The sequence below is a fragment of the Setaria italica genome, chromosome IX (assembly GCF_000263155.2).
Source record: "Setaria italica strain Yugu1 chromosome IX, Setaria_italica_v2.0, whole genome shotgun sequence".
NCBI classification, from domain to species: Eukaryota; Viridiplantae; Streptophyta; class Magnoliopsida; order Poales; family Poaceae; genus Setaria; species Setaria italica.
In genome coordinates this window covers 54268703-54295945 of record NC_028458.1, presented here as the reverse complement: position 1 = coordinate 54295945, position 27243 = coordinate 54268703, and the positions used below count along the sequence as shown (strand labels likewise).

At 49.9% G+C, this 27243-nt stretch overlaps 5 protein-coding genes, 1 long non-coding RNA gene and 1 other non-coding gene across 8 annotated transcripts; 2 read left to right on the top strand and 5 right to left on the bottom strand.

Annotated features, from left to right (window-relative positions):
- Positions 1–2705: 2705 nt before the first annotated feature.
- On the bottom strand, positions 2706–4543 carry LOC111255888. The gene is made up of 2 exons (XR_002676031.1): positions 3422–4543; positions 2706–3323 (listed from the first exon to the last, which is right to left on the bottom strand). It is a non-coding gene; the product is annotated as an uncharacterized LOC111255888 (long non-coding RNA).
- Positions 4544–5577: 1034 nt separating this feature from the next.
- Positions 5578–8416, bottom strand: LOC101783518 (alcohol dehydrogenase-like 2). Its single transcript, XM_004985346.4, has 10 exons — positions 8134–8416; positions 7889–8041; positions 7417–7432; positions 7006–7331; positions 6845–6927; positions 6696–6771; positions 6541–6605; positions 6325–6420; positions 6058–6219; positions 5578–5965 (listed from the first exon to the last, which is right to left on the bottom strand). Exons 1-10 carry the CDS (start codon positions 8168–8170, stop codon positions 5849–5851), a joined length of 1131 nt encoding a protein of 376 aa, XP_004985403.1. The 5' UTR covers positions 8171–8416; the 3' UTR covers positions 5578–5848.
- Positions 8417–12271: 3855 nt separating this feature from the next.
- On the top strand, positions 12272–13715 carry LOC101783112 (vegetative cell wall protein gp1-like). Its single transcript, XM_004985345.4, has one exon. The coding sequence runs from the start codon at positions 12631–12633 to the stop codon at positions 13381–13383; it is 753 nt and encodes a 250-aa protein (XP_004985402.1). The 5' UTR covers positions 12272–12630; the 3' UTR covers positions 13384–13715.
- Positions 13716–14889: 1174 nt separating this feature from the next.
- On the bottom strand, positions 14890–17988 carry LOC101782427 (2-carboxy-1,4-naphthoquinone phytyltransferase, chloroplastic). 2 transcript variants are annotated; one of them, XM_022823069.1, is made up of 10 exons: positions 17559–17988; positions 17243–17346; positions 17031–17102; positions 16784–16922; positions 16446–16534; positions 16239–16338; positions 16092–16130; positions 15873–15983; positions 15694–15759; positions 14890–15615 (listed from the first exon to the last, which is right to left on the bottom strand). In XM_022823069.1, the coding sequence occupies exons 1-10, from the start codon at positions 17796–17798 to the stop codon at positions 15505–15507; spliced, it is 1071 nt and encodes a 356-aa protein (XP_022678804.1). In that variant the 5' UTR covers positions 17799–17988; the 3' UTR covers positions 14890–15504. The 2 variants fall into 2 exon arrangements, with proteins under 2 accessions (XP_022678804.1, XP_004985400.1); XM_004985343.4 differs by having other exon boundaries at positions 16446–16561; positions 17559–17986.
- Positions 17989–19930: 1942 nt separating this feature from the next.
- On the bottom strand, positions 19931–22311 carry LOC101782015 (ras-related protein Rab11D). Its single transcript, XM_004985342.3, has 2 exons — positions 21934–22311; positions 19931–20541 (listed from the first exon to the last, which is right to left on the bottom strand). Exons 1-2 carry the CDS (start codon positions 22146–22148, stop codon positions 20103–20105), a joined length of 654 nt encoding a protein of 217 aa, XP_004985399.1. The 5' UTR covers positions 22149–22311; the 3' UTR covers positions 19931–20102.
- Positions 22312–22986: 675 nt separating this feature from the next.
- On the top strand, positions 22987–23071 carry TRNAY-GUA. Its single transcript is given in 2 exon segments — positions 22987–23023; positions 23036–23071. It is a non-coding gene; the product is annotated as a tRNA-Tyr (tRNA).
- A 178-nt stretch (positions 23072–23249) lies between these two features.
- Positions 23250–26783, bottom strand: LOC101781606. Its single transcript, XM_004985341.3, has 5 exons — positions 26721–26783; positions 26317–26580; positions 25033–26227; positions 24774–24920; positions 23250–23925 (listed from the first exon to the last, which is right to left on the bottom strand). Exons 2-5 carry the CDS (start codon positions 26371–26373, stop codon positions 23417–23419), a joined length of 1908 nt encoding a protein of 635 aa, XP_004985398.1. The 5' UTR covers positions 26374–26580; positions 26721–26783; the 3' UTR covers positions 23250–23416.
- Positions 26784–27243: the final 460 nt, after the last annotated feature.

Genomic DNA, 27243 nt, shown 5'->3' with positions numbered 1-27243 from the left:
AGGACGGAGCGGCGAGTTGTAATCAGGAGAGAGCGCCCAGGTGGTATAAATACGTACAGCTTGGCGGCTTATCGCTAGCCGGCAGCCGCCTTTTTAAAAAAGTTTTTGGAGATGTCTCGCTAGCCGCCTTGACCATCCAAGTCTCGCCACGTGCGGGCAAAGTTGACGGCAGTTGAATGTTGGGCCGGCGCGAAACGGATATGTGGGGCGTGCCGGCCGCACTGCCGCGTGCGTCGTGGCCAAGTGGCCTTGTCCAAATACGTTCAACTTGGACGCCGTGCTTGGAAAAACTGAGAGCGTGTTCGTGTGCGCATGACTGGGCAGTTGCGTCGACAAGGCGTGGCCTAAGATTAGTCGACCGCATGCTGTTGATGACGTGAACTACGGCTGTCGCTCCAAGCTGAATCTGAACTTGACAAGATATCTCAACTGCTGGCTCAGGTCTCCCTAAGTGCAGAGGAAGATCAGCGGCTTTACCCAAGCAGCCGAGATCACCGTCAATTGTCATCTGCCGACGCCTATTCAAAGCTCAAGATTGCAATAGGTTCAGCGCAAACTAACTTCGCTCAGTTCGTCTGGCGAAATCGCGCACCCCCGCGTGTGCGGTTCTTTGGGTGGCTATTAGTGCATGAACGGATTCAGAGCCGAGCAAATCTTGTACGAAAAAACATCATCGACAACTCCTCCTGCGAGCTCTGTGGGCACACGGAGGACTGTGATCACATCATCTTCCGGTGCGGTTTCTCGTCGCATATCTGGAGAGCAATGGGCTTTCAAATCGAAGGGGCTTCAGTTAAGTCCCCGTGGACTGTAGGTCGTCCGGCAACGGTACCGAGCCGTCAGTTCTACACGCTACTGCTGCTCGTCAGTTGGATGCTCTGGAAGCAACGCAACGACCTGGTGTTCCAACACATACAACCATGCCACTCAACTTTCTGGCGCAGCTGCAGGGACGAAGCCCGTCTCTGGAGCCGGCGATTCTCACGGGAAGACCGTCTGGTAGCCGACGTCTGGTGCTTAATGTTTAATTCCATGTAATCCCACATAAGAATGTAAATTTTCCCCTATCCCCAGTTTTCTCTGCTAAAACATCAATGTACAAGACCTTTGGCCTGCTCAAGATCCTAATGAAATCAGGTGGGGATCTCCCCTCGTTGACCCTAAAAAAAAAGAGTTGAACCCAAACAAGCAAGGAGCTGGTGTTCTCGTTTCCGACCGGGCTGGTGTGAATGTGTGACGGCCATGTTGCATCGAAATGAGGAGGATCGAGAGCACCTGTTCCTACTGTGTCGTGATGTAGAGAAGGCGCTATGTAATTTTTTCGTTCCACATAGATGATCTTTAACTTTACGCGTTGGCTTTTGAGACTTTTGTTTCCATGAATTTTATTTGCGTAGCGTAGCAGTAAAGCTATTGTATGTAATAATTGTGAACTGGTTTCTCCCTTCTTAAATGTTGAAGCTAAAATTCTTTTACATTATCTAAAAACTAGTTGCGTGGTTGAAATAATGGTGCTTTAGGTGGTGAAAATAGGGAAGGAGTTGTGATTTGAGTGACTGAGGGTAGCTAAATTGGTTGAGTTTCAACAGACTCGAGTCATCAACTCAGCACAATGCTTTTATTTTCCTGCAGAAAATACATGAATTAATGGTGCTATTCTTCCAATACTGGACAAGATGCATACGATGCGCAACTTTGATTTGATTTCTCGAATGTATTCATCGGGATAGAGTTTATGTTTGTGTGTGTTGAGTAAGCGTCTGCATTCGTACACGTTTCAAAAAATATAGTGAAGGAAGTTTTTCAAAAAATTGTGGAATAATCCATCAAATCGTTCAAGCTCCAGCACAACCTGATTTCGCAATGAACGGAGTGTGTAACTTCTGGAATGTAGAAATTTATAGGTCGCACAGCCCAAAAGGATCAAATAACAACTCGAGTGTCGCTATTTCGTTCGTACCTGCTTGCTGGTAAATTCATGCGCGTCATGGAAAATTCTATGTTTGGTGTCAAGCAGGCAAATACGGAAGCGTTAGTGGGGGCAGTGGCCTGCACGGCTGCACCCAGCAGCATTGATGAGTACAGGTTGCTTTTTATTTTTACTTTTCTTTCTTCCCAACACTTTTAGTCGTTTCTTTTCACTCGTTCTATTTAATGCGTTGCAATTTTATTTGAACTCAGCAATTCAAATTTACTTCGGTTCCATAATAACTCAAACCTATTTCAACATTTTAGCATGAGATTTCAATATTATTAAAATTTGTTAAACGATCCATGTAATCAGCATTTTAAAATATCGAGTCAACAATATATGAAACCAAATTCAACAATATAAAAAAAAATTCAACACTTTCAAAAAACTAGTTCAACATTTGATACATTAATAGTTGAAACAATTCTTTAGTAATGTTGAAGTAGTATCAAAATTGTTGGAATAGAATATCATATTTGTGGAAAACTGAAAAACAAATGTTGAATCTCATTTTGTTCCATTAATTCTAGAAAGTAAGTGTTAAAAAGGATTTAGAAAAAATTGATGTTGTAAGAGAAAAATCAAGATTGAAATTTTCAACTCAAAAAGATGAGCAATTTCCCTCAATGCCATTTGAAAATTATACCACCTCCCTCATTGCCATTCAAATTCTTCAATTCCTTACGTTGCCACTGCATCAATTTTCCAGTCCCTTAATTGCCATTACCGTCGATGACTGTTAAATTTCTTCTCACTAACAAGACGGACCCACCATCTGAACATGTGTTTCCCATTATTTACATTGGCTAGATTACCCCTCTTCCAATGATAGCATGGCCCTACATCTGGTCTTATCTACTGCCGATTCAAGAGAGCTGCATGACTCTTTCCTCCGTTTCCCCTCCCCTCGTCCACTCGCGGCGGTACTAGTGCTAGGCCGAGCAAGAAGGCCATGACGTTCCAGGGCGGCAACGACGGCGACCTCCGGGAAGCAGGAGCGCGTGGCAGGTGGAGGTCTGGTTCCAAAACCGGCAGGCCAGGACCAAGCTCGAGCAGACGGAGCTCGACTGCGAGGTGCTCCGCCGATGATGCGACCGCCTCACCGACGAGAATGCGCACCTCCGCCGGGACCTCTCTGACTTCCAGGACCGGGCGACCGCGAGGCTCGCCGTCTAAGACGCCTGCTGCGACAAGAAGGTCACCGTGGTCGCCGCCCACGCCGGTGAGATGGCGTGACGGAAGGGGATCGAGCTCACGACCAAGTCAGTGCTTGACCTCCACCTCGCCGCGGATTGGAAGCAGGGGAGGGCGCGGGCGGCTCGCCACTGAGGGAGGCAGGGGACCGGCGGCGCTGCCCGAGGAGGAAGTGGATCGAGCACAGGCCAAGTCAGTCAACATTCTATTGGGAGGGTATAATCATCTTTTCTCCTCAAGATAACAGCAACTTACCGGCCAATTGACGATAATGGCAGTCGAGGGATTGGAAAATTGAAGTAGCGGCAGTGAAGCGAATCGGATAATTTGGATAGTAATAAGAGAAGTAGTATAATTTTCAGCGGCATTAAGGGAATTCGCTCCAAAAAGATTCACATCCGCCTCATTGTTTATATGTGTCCTCCATTAATAACAATCTACACATATCACTCCTGCACCTACAATCAGACTATTGTCTATTTCTGTGGCTACGTTAGCAAACCATATGAGCCATTCAAGACTTCGATAAGTCTCAAGAATCTCAAACTTGGAAAGTCATGGAGCCAACTTTTTATGGAACCAACTTTCCTACTGATGAACTGATGATGTATTGGATGCCATGTGTGTGCCCCTGTGGCAATACCATCTAGAGATGATTTGGCACTCTCAACCCACCTAAACATGCTCATAGGTGTACAGCTCCACACTAGCCTTAGCCGTTACCGGTAAATTGACTGTCCAAATCGTGCATGTCCCATCCCACAGAATTGTCCATGGTTGTGCTTGTTATGTAACTAGGTGATTACCCGAGTGTTGCTGCGGGATTTGAGAGAGCTTTTTGATAAGCTATGAACCACTGTGGTTGTTTAATTGCTCGTATAAATGGTGCACTTGTAGAGATTACGTTGAAAGCCATGTGAGCGACCTCTTTGATAAAAATCATAGACTTTTGAGTTACTCTTTGGTTAATTAATGGATGGAGAAGAAAGAAACCAATAAGACATGTATCTAATGGATATAAAATGTGCACGAAGTTGATCAGATGGTTACAATAATCAAGATGATGTAGCTGTTTGAGAGAAGAGAGAAATAACAATAAATACTTCTTAGTGGTTTGCTTCTATATAACATATATAGATATAGATATGATATTTAGATAAACTTTCCTTGAGCTCATTCATTGTTTAGACATATCCATTGCATATCTTATTAGGAGAACGATCAAAGAGTCAAGAAAAGGAGGGTTTGTATCCCATCCTAATCAAAACTAAATTAATAATATTGCAGCTACTTTGTCACTAAAACAAAGTAGTGATAGTATTTGTACTATTTGCTATTTTTCTATTAGAAAAAACTGTTTATGAGGCATTAATGAAAAGTAAGTAAATAATTAAGAACCCTTAGTGGATTGTAGACTGTTTATGGGGCATTAATGAAAAGCAAGTAAATAATTATGAATATTTAGTGGATTGTAGATGGTCAGAATGTGAAGCTTTTTAGATCGGACGGTGCAAATAACTAGCTGCACCACATACCAGAGAATTAGCAATCAATGCATCTTAGTGGGGTGCTTCTATATATTATATATAGATTATAGGATGGGACCCAAAAAAGTTTTAGTGGGGCATATGCCCCTACTCCGATTCTCATACTTCAACGAATTTAAGATCGAGAAGCTAGAAAGGCTGCACTACTCCCTCAGTCCTTATAAGGTATAACATGACTTGTATTATATTATTTTTGAGAGAAGTATATTATATTATATTATTTATGATTATAAATTTATGATCATTAGAGAGTACTAATCAAATCCAATTATTTCAAGTTTACATTATATAAAAAATAGTGGCTATAATAAAAAATTATAAATTTTGAATTACGCTTTATTAAAAAAAACCGGAGGAAGTACCAGCCCTGCGCTTAGTTTTTGGCCTTTAGGTCTGCCCCTGATGTAATGATGGCGTAGTGTGGCGCATTGCACAAACTTAAACCTATTTCTGCTATTGCTTTGCCGAACTGGTTTCTTAAACATTCTGCACATAATTTTCTCTCTCCCATTTTCTTTGCTACGTACTGCAATTGCACAGACTGGACTCCTGTGCATTTCGAACTCAGAGTCAGAGACCAAACTGTGTTGCGTCAAGTTCAACTATCAGCCACAACTAGACCACTTCCCTAGAACAGATTATCTAGGGCAGGTGTAATGCTGGCACGTTATCCAATTATTGCAGCTCTTGAACAGGTCTCATAGGTTGTCTATGCAGTGCCACGCAAAATTTTGGTGAAGTGGAGGTGAGAAAAAAAAGAATGTTGTTTCGCGAAACAACCGCTTCATAAGCTAATTTACAATTCCACTATTGTACGAGTTGTTGCCATGCAACTTATAATATTTCTTTTTTCATAAGCACAAATTAAGGAAAACTGACAACTTATAAGACAACATATTGTACAGATTGTTTATTAAATCATCTCAATATTACATGTTAATATATAAGATCACCTATTTGATAACAACAATGAACTTGCCCTGCAACGACCGCTTTTCCCCCGAAATAACATAATACACGACCTTGAGGACAGCACATCAGCGACGCATGCAAATTGAATCAGCGACTTTCTTATTCAGCTACTCCACCATTTATTATCAGAAATTCAGAATACGACTCACCGGCCGTTGCCACTTCACTTGTCCATCCATATGAGGCATCTGAGGCTCTTCCCTTGCAGGAGCAGGTTGAAGGCCTGGTTGATCTCCTGCAAGCCGACTTCATGAGTGACCAGCCCTTCCAGCTCCAACTCCTGCACACATTTGCACAAACACATCAGCCGGTCGAAAACCTCCGATCAAGAGTGATCCCAAATAATGTTAACCCTGTTCGTGCTTATGTAACCTTGTTCATGCATTTCTGGGCGAGGATTGGGACGTCGGTCTTGGGCTTCATCCCGCCGAAGTAGGAGCCCATGACGCACTTGCCGGACAGGAGGTCCAGGGACGGCAGGGAGATTGGCTCATTGTTCTTCTCGAAGCCCAGGATGATCGTCTTGCCCTTGCCCTGGCGACACGAATTGTAGGTGTCAGCTCATCTGGATGTGGTTCTGAAGCGTGTTGGATAATGAAGGATGCATCTGGAGACTGGAGAGATGAGATGACACCGTACAGGCTTGGTGCTTGTGAAGGCATCCGTCATCACCGACGACACGCCGATGCACTCGAAGCCATAGTCAGCACCACCTCCTGTGAGCTTCCCTATCTCCTGTAGTTGAGCAGGGAACACGAAGAAGTGAGTCAATCTGTTTGTTTCTGTTAGATAATGGAATGAAACTATCAGTTCTTCTTCTTTGGAGCAATCTGCTCGATGCAATTGTGACCTTACCTCACTGACTGAACTATTGCCCAACTGCGACGGATTAACAAAATGCGTCACACCGAACGATTTCCCTGTGTTATGAATAGCATCATTTCTTCAGGCTTCAGATAAAAAGAAATTCTACACCGTGCTAAACATGTTGCAGTGAAAAGGGGACTTGCCAACTTCCTCTTTGTCAGGGTTCAGATCAACACCGATAATCTTGGATGCTCCACACATTTTTGCACCTTGTGCCACCTGTATGATAATTGAGTTGGACTCGACAAGTTATCTGTGAGAAGAAAGGAAACAGCATCGACAGCGGGCTTACCGCTAATCCAATGGATCCAAGCCCAAAGATGACCACCGATGAACCTGGTTCCACCTTGGCCACCTTCCACGCTGCTCCCACCCCTGCATCAATTTCAGTGTCAGTTAAGCCCTTCCGGTCAGTAGAAGTAAACTCGATCGAGCATCTGCTAGGTTCGTCACCGGTGCTGGCGCCGCAGCTGAGGAGGCAGGCGAGCTTGGGCGGCACGGCGGGGTCGATCTTGATGACCTGGGTCACGTCCACGACGGTGTACTCGCTAAAGCTGGAAACGGCGACCAGGTCGTGCAGCGGGTTCCCTTGGGAGTCATGGAACCGGGTGGTGCCGTCGCGCCGCATCCCGGGGCCGAAGACGAAGGGCACCGTGGAGCAGAGGTTGTTGTGCTCGGACGCGCAGCCCGGGCAGCGATCGCACTGGCTCAAGAACGTCGGCACCACCGTGTCGCCGGCGGCGAAGCCCTCCACATGCTCCCCCAGGCTCTCCACCACCCTGCATACGCGCAGCTCATGTCGCGTCGATCCCCACGAAAGGAATGAAAAAAAAATTGTTGAAAAAGAAATTCGAATGGGCGTACCCGTAAGCCTCATGGCCTAAGGGGGTGTTTGGATACGAGGTGCTAAACTTTAACAGTGTCACATCGGATGTTCGGATGCTAATTAGGAGAACTAAACATGAGCTAATTATAAAACTAATTGCATAATCCTGTGCTAATTCACGTGACGAATCTATTAAGCCTAATTAATCCATCATTAACAAATGGTTACTGTAGCACCACGTTGTCAAATCATGGACTAATTAGGCTTAATAGATTCGTCTCACGAATTACACTCCATCTATGCAATTAGTTTTGTAATTAGTCTATGTTTAATACTCCTAATTAGCATCCAAACATTCGATGTGACGGGTGTTAAACTTTAACACCAGGGAGCCAAACAGGCCCTAAGATTCTTGGAAATGCTGTCGCTGCCTACATGGGGTAAAAAGAAATCAGAAGAACTGGATAGTTCAGAGTACGCCTGAAGCCCTGAATTGAAGTTCTGACTGACTGAATGGTATACTTGCCTTCCCGCGCCAGAAGGTGATGTCACTGTGGCAGAGGGAGGTGCAGACGATCTTGATGCGGATCTCGTACGCCTTCGGTGGATCGACAACGATCTCCTCGACGGTGAGCGGCTCGCCGGCGGCTCTGCACACCGCAGCTGCTTGTTGCCACGTCGTCGATGGTTAGAGATTGAGCAGTATAATAGATAAGCAAATAAGGAGCAGCAATCTGGGCTAGGCCTGGTGGTACCTTTGCAGCGGATGGGCTTGGGGCTCTGGTCGTCCATGGGAGTGGAGTGGAGAGGTTACGTTGGAAGTGCTGGAGGGTGGAGACTCGACTCTCGAGAGGGTATCAAGTAGCTGAAGGAAGCATGAGCTCTTTGCTCAAAACTCAAGAGCCGCTGGGAGAAAGTGAAAGCCAATAATGCCTGCAAATTATTGGATGATGGCTTCTCTACGTTGTCCTTGCTGCTCCGAGCTGGAGATGGGAACGGGCACGCCGTGGTGTATGTAATTTTACACACTTCTTCGGTGCTCTGATAAAGTGATAATGAAGGGTCGTTGGTGTCTGCAGCTCTGTAGCGCGATTGGGATTCGACATCTGAGAAAGATTGCGATCATCACTAGCATTTGTCGATCGATCGCTGGCTGAGCATGCAGGGCTTCGCGTCAAGGAGAAAGACCGAGCGGCCGATCGGTGATGCAAAGCTGCTCGACGGCGGCCGTCCTGGCTAGATCGTGGTCCCATTCCCACATCTGCTGTATGCGCTAATGTGGATCGACAGCGCTCAGCGGACGGTGGCTAGATTGGCACGTGCTGCATGTGTCTGTCACAGTCCATCCAGTCCCACAGTCCACTACTCACTGCTGCCAAAATGATTGGCCTTTCTTGTCGTCCTGTGACCAAAAGGCTGGGCCAGCGGGTATCTTTCTGCCTGGTTTCGGTGCTGTTCGACGTCCGTCTTTTTTTATTTTTTAGCCGACTCTTACAAATAGGACGCTTGGCGTAACCATTTCAAAATATGGACCTTTAGCTTGACGCTATCCACGCTGGCGCCAAGCTTATACATCTCGACGCCAGCCATCCTAGCGTCAAGGTCCATACGCAGCTGCTGACGTGGATGCCGACGTGGCGGGGGCTTGGCGCCATCCATGATGGCGCCAAGCCTTGGCGCTGTAGGCCTTGACGCCGAGCAATTTACCCCATACCTCTTGGCGTTTCGAACGAAACAAGTATAATTATTCTGAGGAGTATGCAACAAACTATACTGTGGTTCAACTGGTTAGGATGTTGATTTCTGATCTTAGAGACATGAGTTCAACCCCCCTCCTAACTAGTTGAACCACAGCATAGTTTGTTGCATACTCCTCGGAATAATTATACTTGTTTCGTTCGAAACGCCAAGAGGCATGGGGTAAATTGCTCGGCGCCAAGATCCACGGCGCCAAAGCTTGGCGCCATCATGGATGGCGCTAAGCCCCTGCCACATCGGCATCCGCGTCAGCAGCTACACATGGACTTTGGCGCCAGGATGGCTGGCGCCATCGGCGCTAAGGGTCCAGATTTTTAAATGGTTCCGTCAGGAGAAGGGCTTAAAAAACAAAAAAAGGGAGGTTCGACGTTGCTAGAAGAGGCAGCGACGCGTGACGGCGTGAGTGCAAACGTGCATGGGCTTGATCCCATGTTTTGGTTGCAAAATTGTTGAGCCTGATAAACTGGAGGCCCAAAAGTTCACCGAAGGCCCAAAAGTTCGGTTACAAAAGGGGTGTTTGGATACGAGGTGCTAAACTTTAACAGTGTCACATCGAATGTTCGGATGCTAATTAGGAGAACTAAACATGAACTAATTATAAAATTAATTGCAGAACCCTGTGCTAATTCGCGAGACGAATCTATTAAGCCTAATTAATCCACCATTAGCAAATGGTTACTGTAGCACCACATTGTCAAATCATGGACTAATTACGCTTAATAGATTCATCTCGCGAATTACACTCCAACTGTGCAATTAGTTTTGTAATTAGTCTATGTTTAATATTTCTAATTAGCATCCAAATATCCGATGTGACGGGTGTTAAACTTTAACCATTTGAGCCTAACAGGCCCAAACAACATCTGGGACCGCGATAGTTTGGCAGTTTAGCCCGGTCCACTGTGCATGGGCTTGATCCCATCCATGTTTTGGTTGTAGGGGGGTAGAGGCTGCTTGGTTTCCAATCATAGGATGCCATACCACTATAGCGTGGCGGGTGCCACACCCCCGTGGCGTAGTGGCGTGGCTTCACGTGGTCGGGAAGCAAGCGCGCCTGTAAAATTGTTGAGCCTGATAAACTGAAGTCTCGAAAGTTCACCGAAGGCCCAAAATTTCGGCTTCTGGGACCCGCGATAGTTTGGCAGTTTAGCCCGGTCCACCGAATGCTCAAAAGTAAGGCTTCGTCCCACTGGGCCTCGGCTAGTCCGCTCACACTGTTTCACTGGGCCTAATTCGAACCCACGGAGCATCGTCATGAGCCACGCCTCCAGACTTCTTATTCCTTTCTTTTCCAAACGTCGGACCCATTTTGTACCTGTCACCGCTTTCCCCCTCCAAAAAAAAAAAACCTGTCACCGCTTTTCCCAAAAATAAAATGAAATAAAATGGTTGGTTAAGCGTTCTGCATATTCCTGTCTCCTCTCTTTCTGTGTGAGATGCCTCCTTCCCCTTTGATACCTACTGCAATCGCACACACATAACAGGACCCATGGCGCCCTTTCCAGCTCGAGGAGAGACCGGATCGCGGTTCGTCATCCATGCCCACTAACAGCCACCAAACCGCTTTTTAACACTTCTATATAGGCAGTGCAGCTGGGTTTAGTTTTGTGGGGGTTCTGCACGATGTGCGGCGCTCTTCTTCGTACTATCTCCTTTCTCTACGTACATACTCTACCCGCGGCACTGGCACTTCTCGGTCTGGACACGTCCGAGGTGTGTTGTGTGCGCCACTTGATGATCTCGTTCGTCACAAATTAAACAATATTATGCTAATGATACTGTAAAGGTCGGCGGTTACCTCTTCCGGATGCAATGTCATAACGACAACTCGTCTTGCAATTGTTCTGTGTTTCCCTGGAACATGGTGCAGGCCTGCAGCCTGTTGTGATCTTCTGTACACACCAGAACATGCAGTCCTACCTGATGAAGTCTAAGGTCCGTTTGGTTCTTCGAGAGCTTCTAAAATTCCTGTCACATTCGAATGTTTAAGATGCTAATTAGGAATATTAAATATAGACTAATTATAAAATCAATTGCACAGATGGAGGCTAATTTGCGAGACGAATCTATTAAACCTAATTAGTTCATAATTTGACAATGTGGTGCTACAGTAAACATGTGCTAATGATGGATTAATTAGGCTTAATAGATTCATCTCGGGAATTAGCCTCCATCCTGTGTAATTAGTTTTATAATTAGCTCATATTTAGTCCTCCTAATTAGCCTCGAATATTCGATGCGATATGAATTTTAGTCCAGACTAAAGATCCAAACACCCTCTAACACCCATGATACTTTTTAGTTCGGATTAAAGATCCAAACACCCCCTAACACCCATAATACTTCTGAATGTTAACTCGCTTAATCCAACCGGTTGCAACGATAAGATCAAACGCCATTTCGTTATTTGGCTCACATGTCCTTTTCATTTTTTTTCTCTGCCCTGCAATGAGGGGAATAAGATAAGAAAATCTTTTGCGTGCAACTCCTCCCAGTACCAGTACCGCAGTACGTACTCGCCGGCTCCAGCTAGCTGGCCCCATCTGAAGGGACGATTCTGCCCTCGGCCGGTCAAAGACACCCTTTCGGTCAAAGCAGCTCCCCGTGCGTGGTGTCGTTTTTTAAGAGCCCCGAAAGCGATCGGAGTCTAAAATAAACAAAACAAAAAGCAGGGCACCCCGATTACGGCCTCACATCACATGGCTCCTCCGCTAATCGCCCCTCGTAATCTCTCGGGACTTGTCTTTACGCCTCGCGTCCCCTTCCATTCGAGCGCACCTTTTCATCCCCTCCACGGTAGGTTAGGCTAATCCTAGCAGTAGCAGCCCGTAGATTACTTGCCGCTGCTCCTTCTTCTTCGACTGCTTTCTAGCGGCAGTATCTTACTTTGATGGCGTGTGGTCCAGCGGCGGGCCAGTGTGGATCGTGTGGTCGTACGGCTTCTTGTTGCGGCAGTGATTGCTCCTGGGGCCATGGCAAATCTGGCTGCTTCCGCTCAAAATGCCCCTCGTGGGAGCCTGAAATCAGTAATCACCACAGGAAAATGTCCAGTCACGATTTTTCAGCAGGTTTATCTGCTGCTGTTCGTCGAGCTGTTAGGTCCACATAGTGCGTACATACTCTTTCACACGAATACATTAATCACCGGAGAATTAGCAGTAAAAGTAGTCAAGAAATCAGAGTGAAACCTCGCGAAGCTGCATTCCAGAATCCAGAGGCGAAATGCTCCGCCGGATTTTGCAGCGCGTCGACGGAGGAGAGGAGAGCGGCTGAAGCGCTGAGCACCCAGCAGTCGGCGGCTCTGGGGTGCGGTAGCCAGACACACTGCTACCACCGCACTGCCCACTGCGCGTCTTTTGGTTTGCCCCAGAAGAGAAGAGCCTGTCGCCTATCCATCCATCCGCGGCCTCCCTACTGCCTTCCTCACTCCCCAAATCCCAATCTCCCCCCACTCCCCTCCTCGCCGAGCCCCCGCTCTCTTCCGCCAATCCACCATGGTCATGGACAAGCCCAACCTCCCGCAGCCGCCGCCACCGTCCTCGGCATCCACCGCCGCATCCTCGCTCAAGTCCCTCAACAAGGCCTCCTACAAGATCTCCAAGCAGTTGTCCTCCACCTCCGCCTCTTCCGCTCCCGCATCCGCTTCCGCTTCCTCGATGAGGGCGCCTTCCCCGCCGCCGCCGCAGCCTCCCCGCCCGTCTCCTCCGCTCCCACCGCCGCCACCGGCGCAGGCGTCGTCCATCCCCGCCGACCACCCGCCTCCCCAGCCCCCGGTCTACAACATCGACAAGTCCGACTTCCGCGACGTCGTGCAGAAGCTCACCGGCTCCCCGTCCCACCTCCTCCCGCCCCAGGCCCCGGCCGCCCCCGCCGCTGCCGCCGCGGCCATGGCGCCACCTCCGCCCATCATGGCGCCTCCCCCGCCTCCCATCATGGCGCCTCCGCCGCCGCCAACGGCGATACCCTCCCGCCTCCACCGCATCCGGCCGCCGCCGCTGGCCCCGCCGCGCCCGGTGCCCATCCTGCCGCCGCCCCCGCCGGCGCTCTCCCCGCTCCCGCCGCTCCCGGCGGTCTGCATGACCGCGGAGTCGCCCATCTCCGCCTACATGCGCCGCCTCCGCGGGATGCCCTCGCCGATCCACGTGCCAACGTCGCCGCTCGGATTCGGCTGCCTGCCCTCGCCGCGGACGCCGCCGTCGCCCGGCGTGGCGATGCCGGCCACCAGCCCCCGCGTCCGCGACCCGTGACCCAGGAAGCCACCGATGCAGCAGCGCCGCCACCGCCGCCGCCGATGTGTAGATACGGCTGGGTAGGAGAGATCTGGCGAGGCGGCGGCGAGGAAAGGAGGAAGCAGCAATACAATCACATTCTGTTAGCTCCAACTCAAACCTTAGCTCAAAAATTCTTTTTTTCTTTCCTAGCGTGCTCTGCCTTGATATTTTGTTGGTGTACATGGGACGTGCGGCGTTTGGCAACCAACCGATGGATTGCTCATGTTTGGCTAATTTTTTGTAACAAAGCTTATGCAATATGTATGGCAGAATCTCATATGCAAAATTTATTTAGGATTATGGTATTATCTTCGATAGGACTCATCAACTCTTGTTGCCTGGCTCCTCTTGCAGTAAACTAATTTTAGCTAGCTTACAATGTTCCTGCTTGTGAGGTCAAAAGGCTAGGAACTAATCCAATCTGGCTTCTTGTGCATGTGATTGGGTCTATATACTTGGTCTTTGTTCTGTGGTTGATATTTGGATCCTTGTTCATGAATCATGATAGATTTTGTTCGGTAGGCAATTGCAATTAAGCATTGATTTCTTGTGTGACATGGACGTCATTTGTTTTGTGGTATACGATGGCTTGTCTAATTATGATCACATGAATTGTAAAGCATGTTTGGTGACACATCGCCGTTTGGCTCTGCCTTTTCTCTTGTTAATCATGGCTTGTATTTGTTTATCATGATTCATGCGTATTATATTAGCTTTTGCGTGGGTATTGAAGTATTGAACTCCAGAACTTCCAGGGGCAATTAGCACAAGACAAGGCTCCTCATGCAGTCATGCTTCCTAACTATTGGTAAGGTCAGTAATGCTATCTTTGCAATTGAGCTAAAAAAGGGTTGGATCGGTGGGAGTGTTGGCTTTTGATAATCAGATGTTGAGTCAACATTTTTGGTCACTGAATGACCGGCAAGAGCAAAAAAAATCTATGTTTTCCCATTGCGTTTTTACCTTCCATAAGCTTTGGTCAATTCACAAGTTGTCAACGTTGCACCAAAGGTGTTTGTTTGCCTTTGCACACTTGCTAAGTTTGTGGTCAGATGGAAGGTGAGATGCTCCACTTAGGAGAATTTTACTGTGAACCAAGTTGATTGAAAAGGGGGAGCTGAGAAGCACAGATGTCCATTTCTGTCGAAGATCGATGACAGGGCAACAGTTACTTCAAGTCCAATTGGAAAGTGATGTGCTGAGAAGATGCCAGTATTTTTTCTCCTCTTCCTGTATACGGCGTTTGTACGGTCAAAACAAGAATTTCCTAATGTACCTTTTATCATTTGAATGCTTTCTATACTCGCAATATTTCTCTTTGAATATTTTTTGCTCTTCACCAGCTGCTCTGCTATCTTTCACAGTTTGCCAACGCCATCCAGGTTGGGTTCATGCCGGGCTGTGTGGTTTCTGCGCATCACGTTGTGTGAGCATGGCTTTGACTGTGTGTCAGTGTAAGGATCGACCAGTATGGGGCAACACTTGCAGCAGAAGTATTTGTTTTACATGTTTGGTTGTATTAACATTGTTTACTTGTCTGAACAAAGAGATGGAAACAAGACATTACAATTACAAACCCTACACGGTAGCTGGATAACCACCAACCAGGGAAGGCAAAATGTGAAATACAAGGGAGTGAATGAAAGCCCGGAAATCCGCATGGTCGTATGCATTATCAGTTCGTACGTTTGTACAGGGAAGTAACGCTTGAACATGACTCGTACGTCCTGGCTTGGAATTCAATTCATACTGGAATCCTCCTCTACATGCAACGGTAATCTGACCGTGCACAAGCAAGCCGAGCCAGTCAAAGCGTAGAAGACGTGTTCCTTGGGCAAAAACCGGATGCTGTGAAGCAAATCAACTCAGGCTCAGGCACCGAACGTCCAAACCTACTCATTCACTCAAGCAGCAACATCTAGTACCTCCCTGGCATTTCCTCTCCATTTCTTGGCAAAACTGCACCAGCTCAGTACTGCAATCATTCTCAACGTTCAGTCTGTTCTGTTGCCGAATCAGAAGTTCAGAACACAGTGGAAGGCTGTGTATTCGCTGGGTACTCCGGATTCTCTCATGGATTTCAAGGTTGCTCATTTGTCAGGCTAGTACACCATTTCGGGCCAAGACCAAACCAGAAGCCAGCGCCATCCCAAACAGAGCATGCAACCGCACACAGTAGTACTTCGCCATGAAAATCTTGGCATTGTCCTGGAGGCGTAATCTCAAACTGTATCAGCACAGGATGCTCACTTTCAGAGGAAGGCAGTTGAGAAGAGCATTTTTTACCTCGTGATTTTTCAGCACATAGTCCACAACCAATTTGCCCACAGGCAGAGTAAGTCCACAAAGGACCTGAAATATTTTCGATGATGGTTGAGTTAGATGTTCAGCGTCAACATTTCTACACGAAGCACCCCATAAAAAAAATCTACATGCAGCAGTGTGATCAGCTGTTAGTAGCTTACAGTGCAAGCTGATGGAAGAGCTTTGCTTATGGCAAATGCAGCCAAAAGAATGTAAAGCATGGCAATAGCAACCGCCACTATTCGTGATCCTGCTTCAGTGCCAACTCTTACCTGTTTGCAAATTCACATACAAAGAACCTTGTTATAGTCAAATAAGTAACATAGGCGAGTAAAAATTGCCAAAGCAATTTAGAACTTGATCTTAGATAGAACAAATACCAGGGGAGACATCTTTCCAACAGCAAGATCTCCATCAATCTATAGAATATAAGGGTATATCTGCTGTAAGGATTTTGTCCCATACATATCAAAGTGATAATGTAATCCTACATTGGGAATTTCTTTTTTGTCGAGTCAGAATTGTACCTGATGAAAATGGCTGCAGAAGAGTATCAAAGTAGTTGTCAACCCAACTAGGACTGATGAAGCTACGACTGTTTTGGTGAGAGGGAGCACCACCTTTCCACTGACATATTACAGTATTTCAAGAGATACCATTTACGTTGATTTCAACTTTTCAAGTGAATTGAGTATTGTCTCTAATTGTGTTCTACTGCAACAACTGATGGTTACCTTGAAATATTTACGCTGCTGTTTGAGAAGTAGAAAGCTGTGGTTGCCAATGGACCAAAAGCAGCAAAACACAAGGGCTCACCTAGTCCCTGATAACTTAATCGAAATGGAGGACACTGAGAAATATCACATAGTCAGAATAATGAAAGTAAACAATGCAACTATTACAGTTGCTCCTTATATACTGACACATGTTTCTAAATACAATTATGTCTACAAGAATTCAAAGTCAAATGCAAAGAACCAAGTGTATATATGGTCTGACTAATGGCACAGAATATTAAGATATACGAGATAACCACATGGTTCCTTGAAAAGCGGGTACGAGATATTATTACCTGATAAACATAACCACAGAAGATTGCACACATCACCAAGAAAATGAATCTAGCATCCCCGGCTTCTGCAAAGGCCCAAAATAGCCCCACAAAGCCGAGTAAAAGAGAAACATTTGCAGCATTTTGTGTCACAGCTCGACTGCATAAGCAGATTTTACACCATAACATCATGCTTCACTTCTAAAACCAACCATGCAGGCCATCTAATTTATAGTGTTATTTGATCTCTGAAACAAGTGTGCAGTACCTGCCAATAATGTTAACAACAGATTCTTTCTTGTTCTTATCAGCCCCAGTATCCGAATCAAAGACATCATTGCTGCAATGAAGTCAGACAGAGGACTTAGTCTTCTGAAATATCTATTATACGTTTTCTGGCTAATCCATACAATCGGTCCATTTTGAAGAAATTGGCATTACATTGAAAATGATGTTTCATTTAAAATAATTAATTTTTACCTCAGATTGAGCCAAGTGATCACAAGGACTGCCGCTGCCAAGATAGTGAAGTAGCGTCTGGCAAAGAATAGCCCTGCGTGATGATAAGCAGAAGCGCTCCCTACCTGCAGCGACCCTTAAATGTGAGTGTCATATGGCAAGGCATCTAAAATTTCAAATCACGTAGAAGATCAGTGTAAAACTACTTGAATTGCAGGCATCAAATTCGGAATTAAGAAAAGGGAAATTTTTCTAAAATTGTGGTACGGTTCCCAATTGTCTGCTTTGACGGCACACATCACACTAGCGAGGTAGGGAGTCGTCGTAAATGACTCACCGTGAGTGGCACAAGCGCCACGGAGTATATGGGCAGCTTCGCCGCCCTCCAGAGTAACGTCGCGCGTGACAGCTCGCCGAACTCCTCGGCTTCACCGGAAGCTGCTGTAGCCGAGCACCGAGCACGCCGAAGAGCGCTTGGCCTTCTCGCCGCGGCAGTGGCAACGCAGCTACGGCGAGGGGAAGGCGCGAGGGGAGTGACCAGGAGAAAAGGCGCGAGGGCTATTCCGGCGAGCGGCATCAGCTGCGGCCGCGCGGGAGCCGGGAGGATTGTGAGTCCGGGAGAGGTTAGGCGCGGCGCTCCACGAAGCGCGTCGCGGGCGCCGGCGTCCGGGAGCGGCAGAGGTGCTCTCGCTGCTGGGCCTGCATGGATAAGGCTGGGCGAAGCGATAGCGAGGGCGCCGACGAGGAGGAGGCAGGGAGTGTGGTAGTGGCGGGCTGGGCGGGTGACAAGTGAAAGTCACGGGTGAGCACCCTTTTCCAAATCCAACGGCTTAGAGGCTCCCCACGTCGTTCAATCGTTCTCTGGGGCACACGAGTGTTTGAATAGAGCAGTGTGCGAGCAAAATCTTGGGCACCCACCGGGTGGATCGCAGCCGGCGGCCTCGCCGTAGTCCTCAGCTGCCGTCCAGCCCTGTGCCGGCGTTGCCCCGAGAATCGCGTTGCCACGCATGTTCTGGAATAGATCCTGAGGTCTGAAGTTTGATTGGTTTACCGCGCCTACAATTTACTGAACTTGCTGTCTGGCCATCGCTGGCAAAGAAACCATGTGCTGCACTCTGCACAGCGGCGTTAGGGCGGCCCGCGGCCGACGGCGTCCTTGGCCATGGATGGATCCACTGATCCTCCACCTCCAGCACCACTCTGACACCCTATCTCAAACGGTGCGACACGAACGCCATTTCCACCCATGCGGCCATGCTCTCGCGTATAGCCATTGTGATCAGCTATTGGCATGGGCTGGGCAATCATCGGAAACTCCAGAGGATACTGAATGCCGCCGCGTCGAGACAGACCCGTGAGTTCTCTCCCGGGAAACGGCCGAACGCACCGCCGGCGCCTAGACTCCCCCACGTAGTCGCGTCGAGCCAGCCCATGGCTAGAGACGGCAGGGGTCCGTGTGAGCGTTTGGCGCCGCCTGGCCGTGCGAGGAGTGCGGGGTGCCCGTCCACCACCTGCTTGTTCGCGCGGCCGGCACGTTCGCGGGGGAATGCAGGATGAAGCGAGCGACGCTGTGGTCACTGCCGCGACGAGAGAGTGTAGGGCGAGCTTGCTTCCCACCCACGGGAAGCCACGCCACAGCCCACAGGGCAGCATCCAATACGAGACAGAGAATCTGCTTTGGCGTTTTCTATGGGCCGTGATTTTGGGCAAAACTGGCAACGGGCCGTTGAACCGCTGGCACCGGCCCCTCCCTCCCTCCACGCCGTTATTTTTCTTTTTTCCTTTTCCCTCCTCGCCTGTGATGCACACCATTTCACTTGCAAAGCCATAATATGTGCGCACCAGCATATCAGTCAGAAAGGAGAAGCGTCAGGTGATTAGTTTTTTTTTTCTGGGAGAAATCTCATCATGTGAAGACTTCTCTAACAAGTACTAAATGTTCAAGGCTCAATAACACCAACACGAAAAAAACTACTGCGCAGCGCTAAATCTGAATCATCCATGCAGTCACCAGTTCCAGATTCTACACGGCTGGAGATCACAACAATTTTGTTGACACTTTGCCAGAAGGTTGAAAGGAAGCCACTTCCGAGCCACTGCACCAGACGCCTATTCATCATATTAATACCACCTCGCCACCCGAAGCAGCGCCGCACCGCCTTAAATTTCGTCCTCGGGAGCCATCCTCGCTGAGCTCGGTTGCGCGGGCTTGTAACCCAAGTGGGGGCATTAAAGTGGTGTGGATGTTTAGTGCGGACTCTGGGTTTGAGTCTGTGGTGTGCTCTTGCTGGCCCTGCCCGTTCCAAGTTGGTAGTGGCCTATGCAGCCCAGGCGAAAGCTTGGGCTTTATTGGACCTGAAGTGGCAGGAACGGCGTGAGGCTGGTTTCACAGAGCAGCGATCACTGCCCGCTTCCAACGGTGGAAGGATGACAGGCCGCTACATCACGGGCCCAATACAGGCTCAGGGTCCCTCTACAACAGACCATCATCTTTTTTGTAATTTTTGAGCTGATTTTCTATCTTCTGGCTTCCCGAGTTCCCGTCGTCCTAGGGAAACGTTGTTTACCTCCGGTCCTCAAATACGATTCCACACTAACATGTTCTGTGCCTGTGGGATGGATTCTTCTTTGCAAACGGGCATCTGAAAGACAATCAGTGCTATAGATATTTCCATCAGGAAAAAAAAGTATCAATTGGAGAACAAGAAGTCAAGAACGGTAAGACATTAGCACATGCTTCCCCTCATGTCACAATTGTGACAAAAATATAAAATACAACAGTGTTTCAACCAGCCCAAATCTGAGTATTTCGACAGGGATTTACAACAAAAACAATATTGCAGGAATATATTCAGCACACATAACACCAAATACAGAAGCATCACATGGAACTACAACACTTGCTCTTAGGGATTTCCTGCGCCGGACCTGGGACAAGGACCTTCTTGCCTGGCATTGCTGGGGCAGCCCCATTGCTCTTTGGCTCGGACACCATGTTCTTCTTGCTGTGGATTTTGAAAATTTCTGTCAAGACAGTTTGGAAAGCACTCTCTACGTTTGTTGCCTGGAGTGCGGAGGTCTCCAGGAAGAAGAGGTTCTCCTTCTCGGCGAACTCCTTGGCATCCTCAGTACTCACGGCTCGCTGCTCCTCAAGATCGCTTTTGTTGCCAACTAGCATTATCACTATGTTCTTGTCGGCGTGGGCACGGAGTTCATCTAGCCACCGAGGTATATGATCAAAGCTTTGGCGCCTGGTGATGTCATAGACTAGAAGAGCTCCCAGTGCCCCTCTGTAATATGCGCTTGTCACAGCCCTGTACCTGCAGTAGTTGGGAGTAGTCAGCATGACATGTCCTTGAAGAAAAATCCAAAACAATTGATGGAAGGCAGGTGCAAAAATCCAGAACATTAAAAAATGTACCAAACATGCTAAATTCTGAGGCCATGATATGAATCGGAACCTAATATATGAAATGCTTTCCATGAGTCAGCACCCACTGATTAAAACGCTAAAAGTACACCAGAATGTCATGAGGTACTCTTAAGTAAATAGGCAGAACACTCAGTAGTATAATAATCATGCACATTCTAAATTTTCTCATCAATAGTTAGGAGTTTAGGATAGACCTCAGAGAAATCAATGATATTAGAAAGAGCGATTTGATGCTTGTATCCTATATTGTTCAGTAGGACCTAATCATGTCTTACAGGCTACACTAGTGGGCCTGCTCGGTAGTGTTGGCTGCAGCCAGCTATTGCAGCCATCAAAGTTTGCTTTGCCCTGCAGCTGTTGAAATTTGCTTTGCCTTGCAGCTGAGCTGCTGCTACTTGGCCTCAGCCGAACGGCTGGGCTGCACAGCAGCGGCAGCGGCAGCCGCATTGTTGCAAAATAACAGGATGCCACATGACAACTTGACAAGAGTTTGTGAGTTGTGATCAAACAAAACAAGGAACCATGACATAGTGCACAAGCAATTGAGCTCAGACTCAACCAACTTGGCAATCTTCCCATCATAGAGGTTTCCAACAAACAAATTTTCTTCAATGGATGTAAATTCTTGCACAGCATTTCTTAGTACGGCAGGCCTATTCATTTGTTGTACCTCAGAATCACCAGGAACTTTGAAGGCATTGCCAATTTGTGCATCAAAGCCCGTCAGGTATCAGACAGCAGATGAGCGAAGTACAAGGTAACTCTGAATCACCTCAGAATTCGAATAATATTGTTCCCATCAACCCAAGATCCGGCTGTCAAACAACTTCTATCAAAGAGCAATGCGGAACTACTACTAACTGTACCACACATTAACTTTCTCAATTATGGTCTCTGAAACCACAGGGTAAGTAGCAGTAAACAGAAATGACTGGGATCGTCCTTGCCTCGTCAACTATACTGACTGAAGCATACGCATAACTTTAGCAAGCACTCCGCCGTAAGCGTAGAACTGCCAGTGCCAGATCTACTCACCTAGCACCACATTGTACTTGTGCTGGTAAGGTAGGTGTGAACTCACTAAAAGGCAAAGATTTCAGCAGCAGAGATCTACCATTGCGCTCAACCGTTTCTGCTACTGCTACAGTCCATAGAGATCTAATGTGCAAGAGAAACAGATCGACGAGCATGAATTGTGCAAGAGATTATTAGTGACTAAAGCAGCGGCGAGGATCGGGAGCAGAGCGGGGAGGTGGACGGGCGCGGCAGATGGTAGTACCTCTCCTGGCCGGCGGTGTCCCAGATCTGGGCCTTGACGCTTCTGTGGTCGATGACGAGGGTGCGGGTCTGGAACTCGACCCCGATGGTGGCCTTGGAGTCGAGGCTGAACTCGTTGCGGGCGAAGCGGGCAAGGATCTGCGACTTGCCCACCGCCGAGTCGCCGATCAGCACCACCTTGAAGACGTAGTCCACCTTCTCCCCGGCCCCCGCCATGCCCTCTCGCCCGCCGGTGGTGGCGCGTCGCTCTGGCTCTGCTTCGGCTCCGGGGGTCGGGAAAAGGAGAGGAGGCAGCGGGGGCGCTAGTGGAGAGAGTGCTTTGGTTTTATGATTTTTGAAAGCGGGCGAGACGACACCGGTCTCCCAAGTCGTAGTAGCCTAGTACTAGTAGGCCGGAAGTGCAGCGTGACCGAGGAGGAGCTCGGAAGCTGGTGCCGGCCAGCGGCCGGTACTGCCGGATCTCTTCGACGTGCTGACGAAACTGCCCCTGAATTTCCCCGTCCCACCGAACTAGCAGTGGCAGTAATGATCATTTGGGCACGATTGTGAGCATGTGACCTTATTTCTTTTCAATTCATAGTTCATACACAGGCAGCTTTCGGTAAAAACTAACAGAGCAAAAACCCAGCAGCGTGTGGCAATGCCATGATGCAGTCATGTCGGCACTGGCTCTGCGGGCGTGGACGGCATGCTAGCATTGGGTGTTGTCCATGCTCCGTAGCTCGCTTTTCTGCTGGCGCGGCCTCGATGGACAAGTACGAGGACAAGGCCTACAGGAGTACAACTGTACAAGGACTGCAATGGCCTAGCAAACAAACCGGGATGGTTGAACCTTTGGGGTCTAGTAGTCTTCTTCTTTCGTCATTGGGCATTTGGGCACGCTCGCGAGTTGCGGCCTTCCATTTTCTTGTATGCTCACCAACTCGAAACCTTCTGGAGACTGCAGAAACATTTTGCCATGCGTTACCGAACGAATTCTTTCGGTTCCGTTAAGTTGAGCTATCTCACTAATATAATTAAGTTTAATATTATTTAGTTACACTGCTAACGCAAACCGACCTTAGCTCAGTTGGTAGAGCGGAGGACTGTAGTGTCGCAGATAAATCCTTAGGTCGCTGGTTCGAATCCGGCAGGTCGGAAATTTCTTTTTAGATTTCAGTTTTTTTTTTTGGCCAATCGTACTTGAACCATCTGTGTGTTTTTCTGTATATTGTTGAGATCCTTCTTTTGTTTGCTGCTCAGATTGGTTTTATTTCAGAGACGCGTAGTTGCATGCAATCCATTTCGAGATGTACTCTGGCCGCAAAAAGAAAATGATTTAAGAACAGCATCACAAGCTCCTTTTTCCAAGTTCCATTCCATCAAATTACCTCCGGCAATGCCCATTATTTACCTCAACATGGCAGTTTAAACACACGGATGGAATTATCGGTTCTCCCCTCTTTGAGCTCAACGCCCATGTCAATATGACACGGGGGGCTGCCTCACCTCCTCGAGATCGAGAGGCTGGTGCCCTGGTTCCTTCTCGTCTTGGACCTGCTCCTGCTGGCCCTGCGGCTGCTGCCCCCGTCCCTGCCCCGGCTCCTGCTCGACGGCCCGGGGCTCTGGGTGACCCGCCGCGCCGTCCGCCTCCGCGAGCTCCACCCGCCGCCGTTCCCGAGCGCGGCCTGCGCGACGCTGTCCTTGGCCACCTCCCGAGCGCGCTGCGGCTTCACGGCCTGCCTGTTGAGGTACTCGATCCGCGGGAGGAGGCCGGACACGGCCCTCCGGAGCGTGTCGTCGCCGGTGGCGGCCTGCACCGGGTTGCCCAGCAGGTTGAGCGCCCGCAGCGAGGCGTAGTTGGCCACGAGCTGGCCCAGGGACTTGGCGGTGGTGATCCGGTTGAAGCCCACGTCCAGGACGGCCAGCTTCAGCAGGCGGTGCAGCCCCTCCACGTCGCTGATCTTGTTCCCGGCCAGGTACAGCTCCCTGATCGCCGTGCAGCCCGACAAGCCTGAACGCAAAAACAGTCAAAACATCAGGATGAAGAAGTGCGGTTGTAACTCTTCTATCTATGGGAATCTGCTAACTTTGTAGCTATGCAAAATTGAGACGTGCCAGGTGAAAGGACGCAGAGGTGCAGGACCTAACGGGTGCCAGACATAGCCGAGCCAGCAGAGAGGTCATAAAAAGAGGGGAGTGGCTAGCTGGACCAGGCGACGGACGTGGGATACAGTCATGGCGCACAGATGTTTCTGGGAGCCGCGATCAGAGTTGGGACGGACGGGCAGATCCATAGGCCTGAACAAGCTTTGTACCGAACGAGAGGTACCAGCATAACATGGGACGCGCCGAAGCGTGTCACGGGGGGGATCGAAGGCTGCGAAAGCCAGGATGGGAGATGTCGAGACGTCCGCATCAGATATCTGAAGTTAGCATGTGGGCATCCTATCCCTATCTGGCGACTGGCTTTCATGGCGTTACCGGTTACCACACGTCCAGACGCCGCATACGAGATCCCTGGGAGCCGCGGGACCCTTCCCCCCATGATGTCCCTGCGCTGCTGCTGATGCATGGTATGGAGAGTATGGACCATCCTATGGCTTAGCACGAGCGGGGATCTGACGGAGATCTAAACGCCAAACATCCAGGGTGTCACACTTACTGGTACTGATACGTGCATTGGACAAGATTCGTGCGTTGCAAATAGCTCCAAGCTAACTAGGCCCTGTGGTTTCAGAAATGAACGGCCAGAAATGCAAGATAAGTGGTGGTACAAGTAAAAGCAGTGTTGCGTTGCCCAGGCCCCGGACATGCACTTTGGCTAAGAGAAATGCCAGGACATGCATGTTGCTTGCTTACCATGCCCGATCCGTGAGATCCGGTTGTAGCTGAGGTTGAGCACGCGCAGCTTCGTCAGCTCCCGTAGCCCCTCGATGGTGGCGATCTTGTTCCTCGACAGATCGAGCGAGTGCAGGCCTTTGGGCAACGATCCGGGGGCGACTTGAACTGCGAGAACCAAGAACAACTCTAAATCAGCCATGTAACAAAATGAAACTGACTTCAGTTCGTCACAGTCCAAAGACATCATGAACGCGAGTAGAATTTTGGGAGTCAGTACCAATCAAGTTGCCAGACAGATTGACTGCCCGGAGGGTGGAGAACGCGGCAATCGCCGGGACGGCCTTGAGCCCCATGCCGGAGATGTGGGCGACGGAGGAGAACACGTTGAGCGTGTGCACGATGCTGCTCGCCTGGTTGGCGGCCTCGTCCGCCGCGCGCCGCCTCGCTTGCGGGTTGTGCCTCTTGCCGGCCGCGGGCAGCTCCACGATCTCAGAGCATTGCGGTTGCGGGCGAGCGACGGCGGCGACGTCGTGCTCCATGGCGTCCTCCTCCTCGTCGACGGCGTGGAACGAGCCGTCCCCGAGGCTGTTCACCCACGCGCTGACCCGGTCCAGCGGCGACGAGGCCTCCGCTGAGAAGGCGACCCACTGGCTCGGTATCGGGTCCTCCTCCACGGCGGCGGCGTCCTTGTCCTTCGCGTCCGCGGTGGCCACGGTGATCGCGTCCAGCGTGTCGGACGTGTACCCGTCGTGCTGGTGCGGCGCCTCCGCCGCCGACGGCAGCGCGGGCATGGCCGCGCCCGCGCGGTGCAGGTTGCGGTGGCTCCACAGGAACAGCTGCCACCACAGCCTCCGGCTCCGGGACGGGAGCACCTGCCTCGACGACCGCTTCTTCAGCATGACGCGGTCGGCGGAGCACGACGTCCTCACGGACGCCGCCGGGCTCGCGTCCGGCGCGCCGCTGGGGGTGGTCGACCTCGCGGGAGGCACGGCGTTCAGGTCGTTGTCGGAGCGCGACTTCGCCGGCAGGTCGAACTCGAACCCTTTCGGTGGCGCGGACGACCTCGTCGTCGTCTCGATGTTGGAGCACGAGCGCTTCAGCTTCGGCGACGCAGTCGGCGTCGGGAACATGCGGCCGACGCTGGAGGACTCGCCGGCGTCCGGCTCGATGCTCTTGGCGCTTTTGCCTGTTCCGTTGCTGTCGTAACCGGACGAGCCGGCGCCGGCGACGACGACGAGGTCAGCGCCAGACGAGCAGCCCCTCTTAATTGCGGCCTTGTCGCCGTTCTCGCCACTGCCACGGCGTGCCAACCCTGTGGCTGAGCCAACGACAAACTTACTGTTGCATGCAGGGACGTTGTCGCCGCGTCTGCTGACGTCGACAGTGTCCGCCATGTCCAAGAACTCCACCGGCTTCACCTTGGGGCAGTCATTGCCATTAACTCTCCTGGCGTATGCGCCCTTGTTCTTACCCTGCCACAGATAAACAAGATCAAAGGGTCATTAAACAAGAACTCCGTCAAAATTCAGCGGCGAAAGCCGAGTCCGCCTCTGGCACCAACCTTCGATGCCTTCCTCCTGCCGCCGAGCAGGCCGGTGAAGCAGCTCACCCTGCCCATCCCGAACAGTCAGTCACCCGCCACACGGCAGGCAACTCTTTGGTGCCCCAACGAACTTTCTAAGGCGTTACCGGGAGAATAGGTGGAAGGAAACCGCGGAGCACCACGGTGGTTGACGCGCCGGCCGCCGGCGAGGCGCGGAAGGCCAGCGTGATCCGAGAGCCGCCGGAAGCCGACCTGCCCAGTGCCTCAATCTGCCCCCCTGCCCTGCATGCAGCAAGAAGCCTCGGTTAAAATTTGATCTCACAGTTGCTCTGCCGATCGGCACCTTTCAACTGGTGACGCGAGGTCGGCCAGAGGACGGGAGCTCGGAGCCATGGGATGAGAGAGAGATGCCAGGACAGTACCTTGAGACGCAACAGTGGCGGCTGGCGGAGGGGAGTGGCGGGGCCAGGGAACACGAAACGGAGTGGAATGAGAGGGGTGGGAAGCGCGGGGCGGCGGTAGAAATACTGGGAGGGTGGAGGCAAGAGCGGCGGGGGCGGCTGCCAGCGCCACGCTGGTCGGTGCGGGAAACGACACGGCCCCGCCGCACGGCTGCTTCCGACGTCACCACGGCCCGGTCGGTCCCACTTGGCAGAGCATTTGCGTCGCCCGGTTCGAAGCGGTGGCGCCGCGCCGGCTTTGGCTCTTGCAGGCAGCCTTTGCATTTGTTTTTTCGTTTGACCTCCGCGAGTCAGCGTGATAAGCTTTTACGGGAGGAGATGGAAATTGCTCTATCAGACAGAGTTGAAGTTTTCCCTTTTCTTTTTGAGGATCCAAGTCTCCTCTGTTTACAGTAGCAGTAGAGTGTTCCGTGCTGTAGCTCAGTTGAAGAACTGATTTTTGGTCCGTACAACAAACATGGGCGATGCCAAACTACCTGCCGCG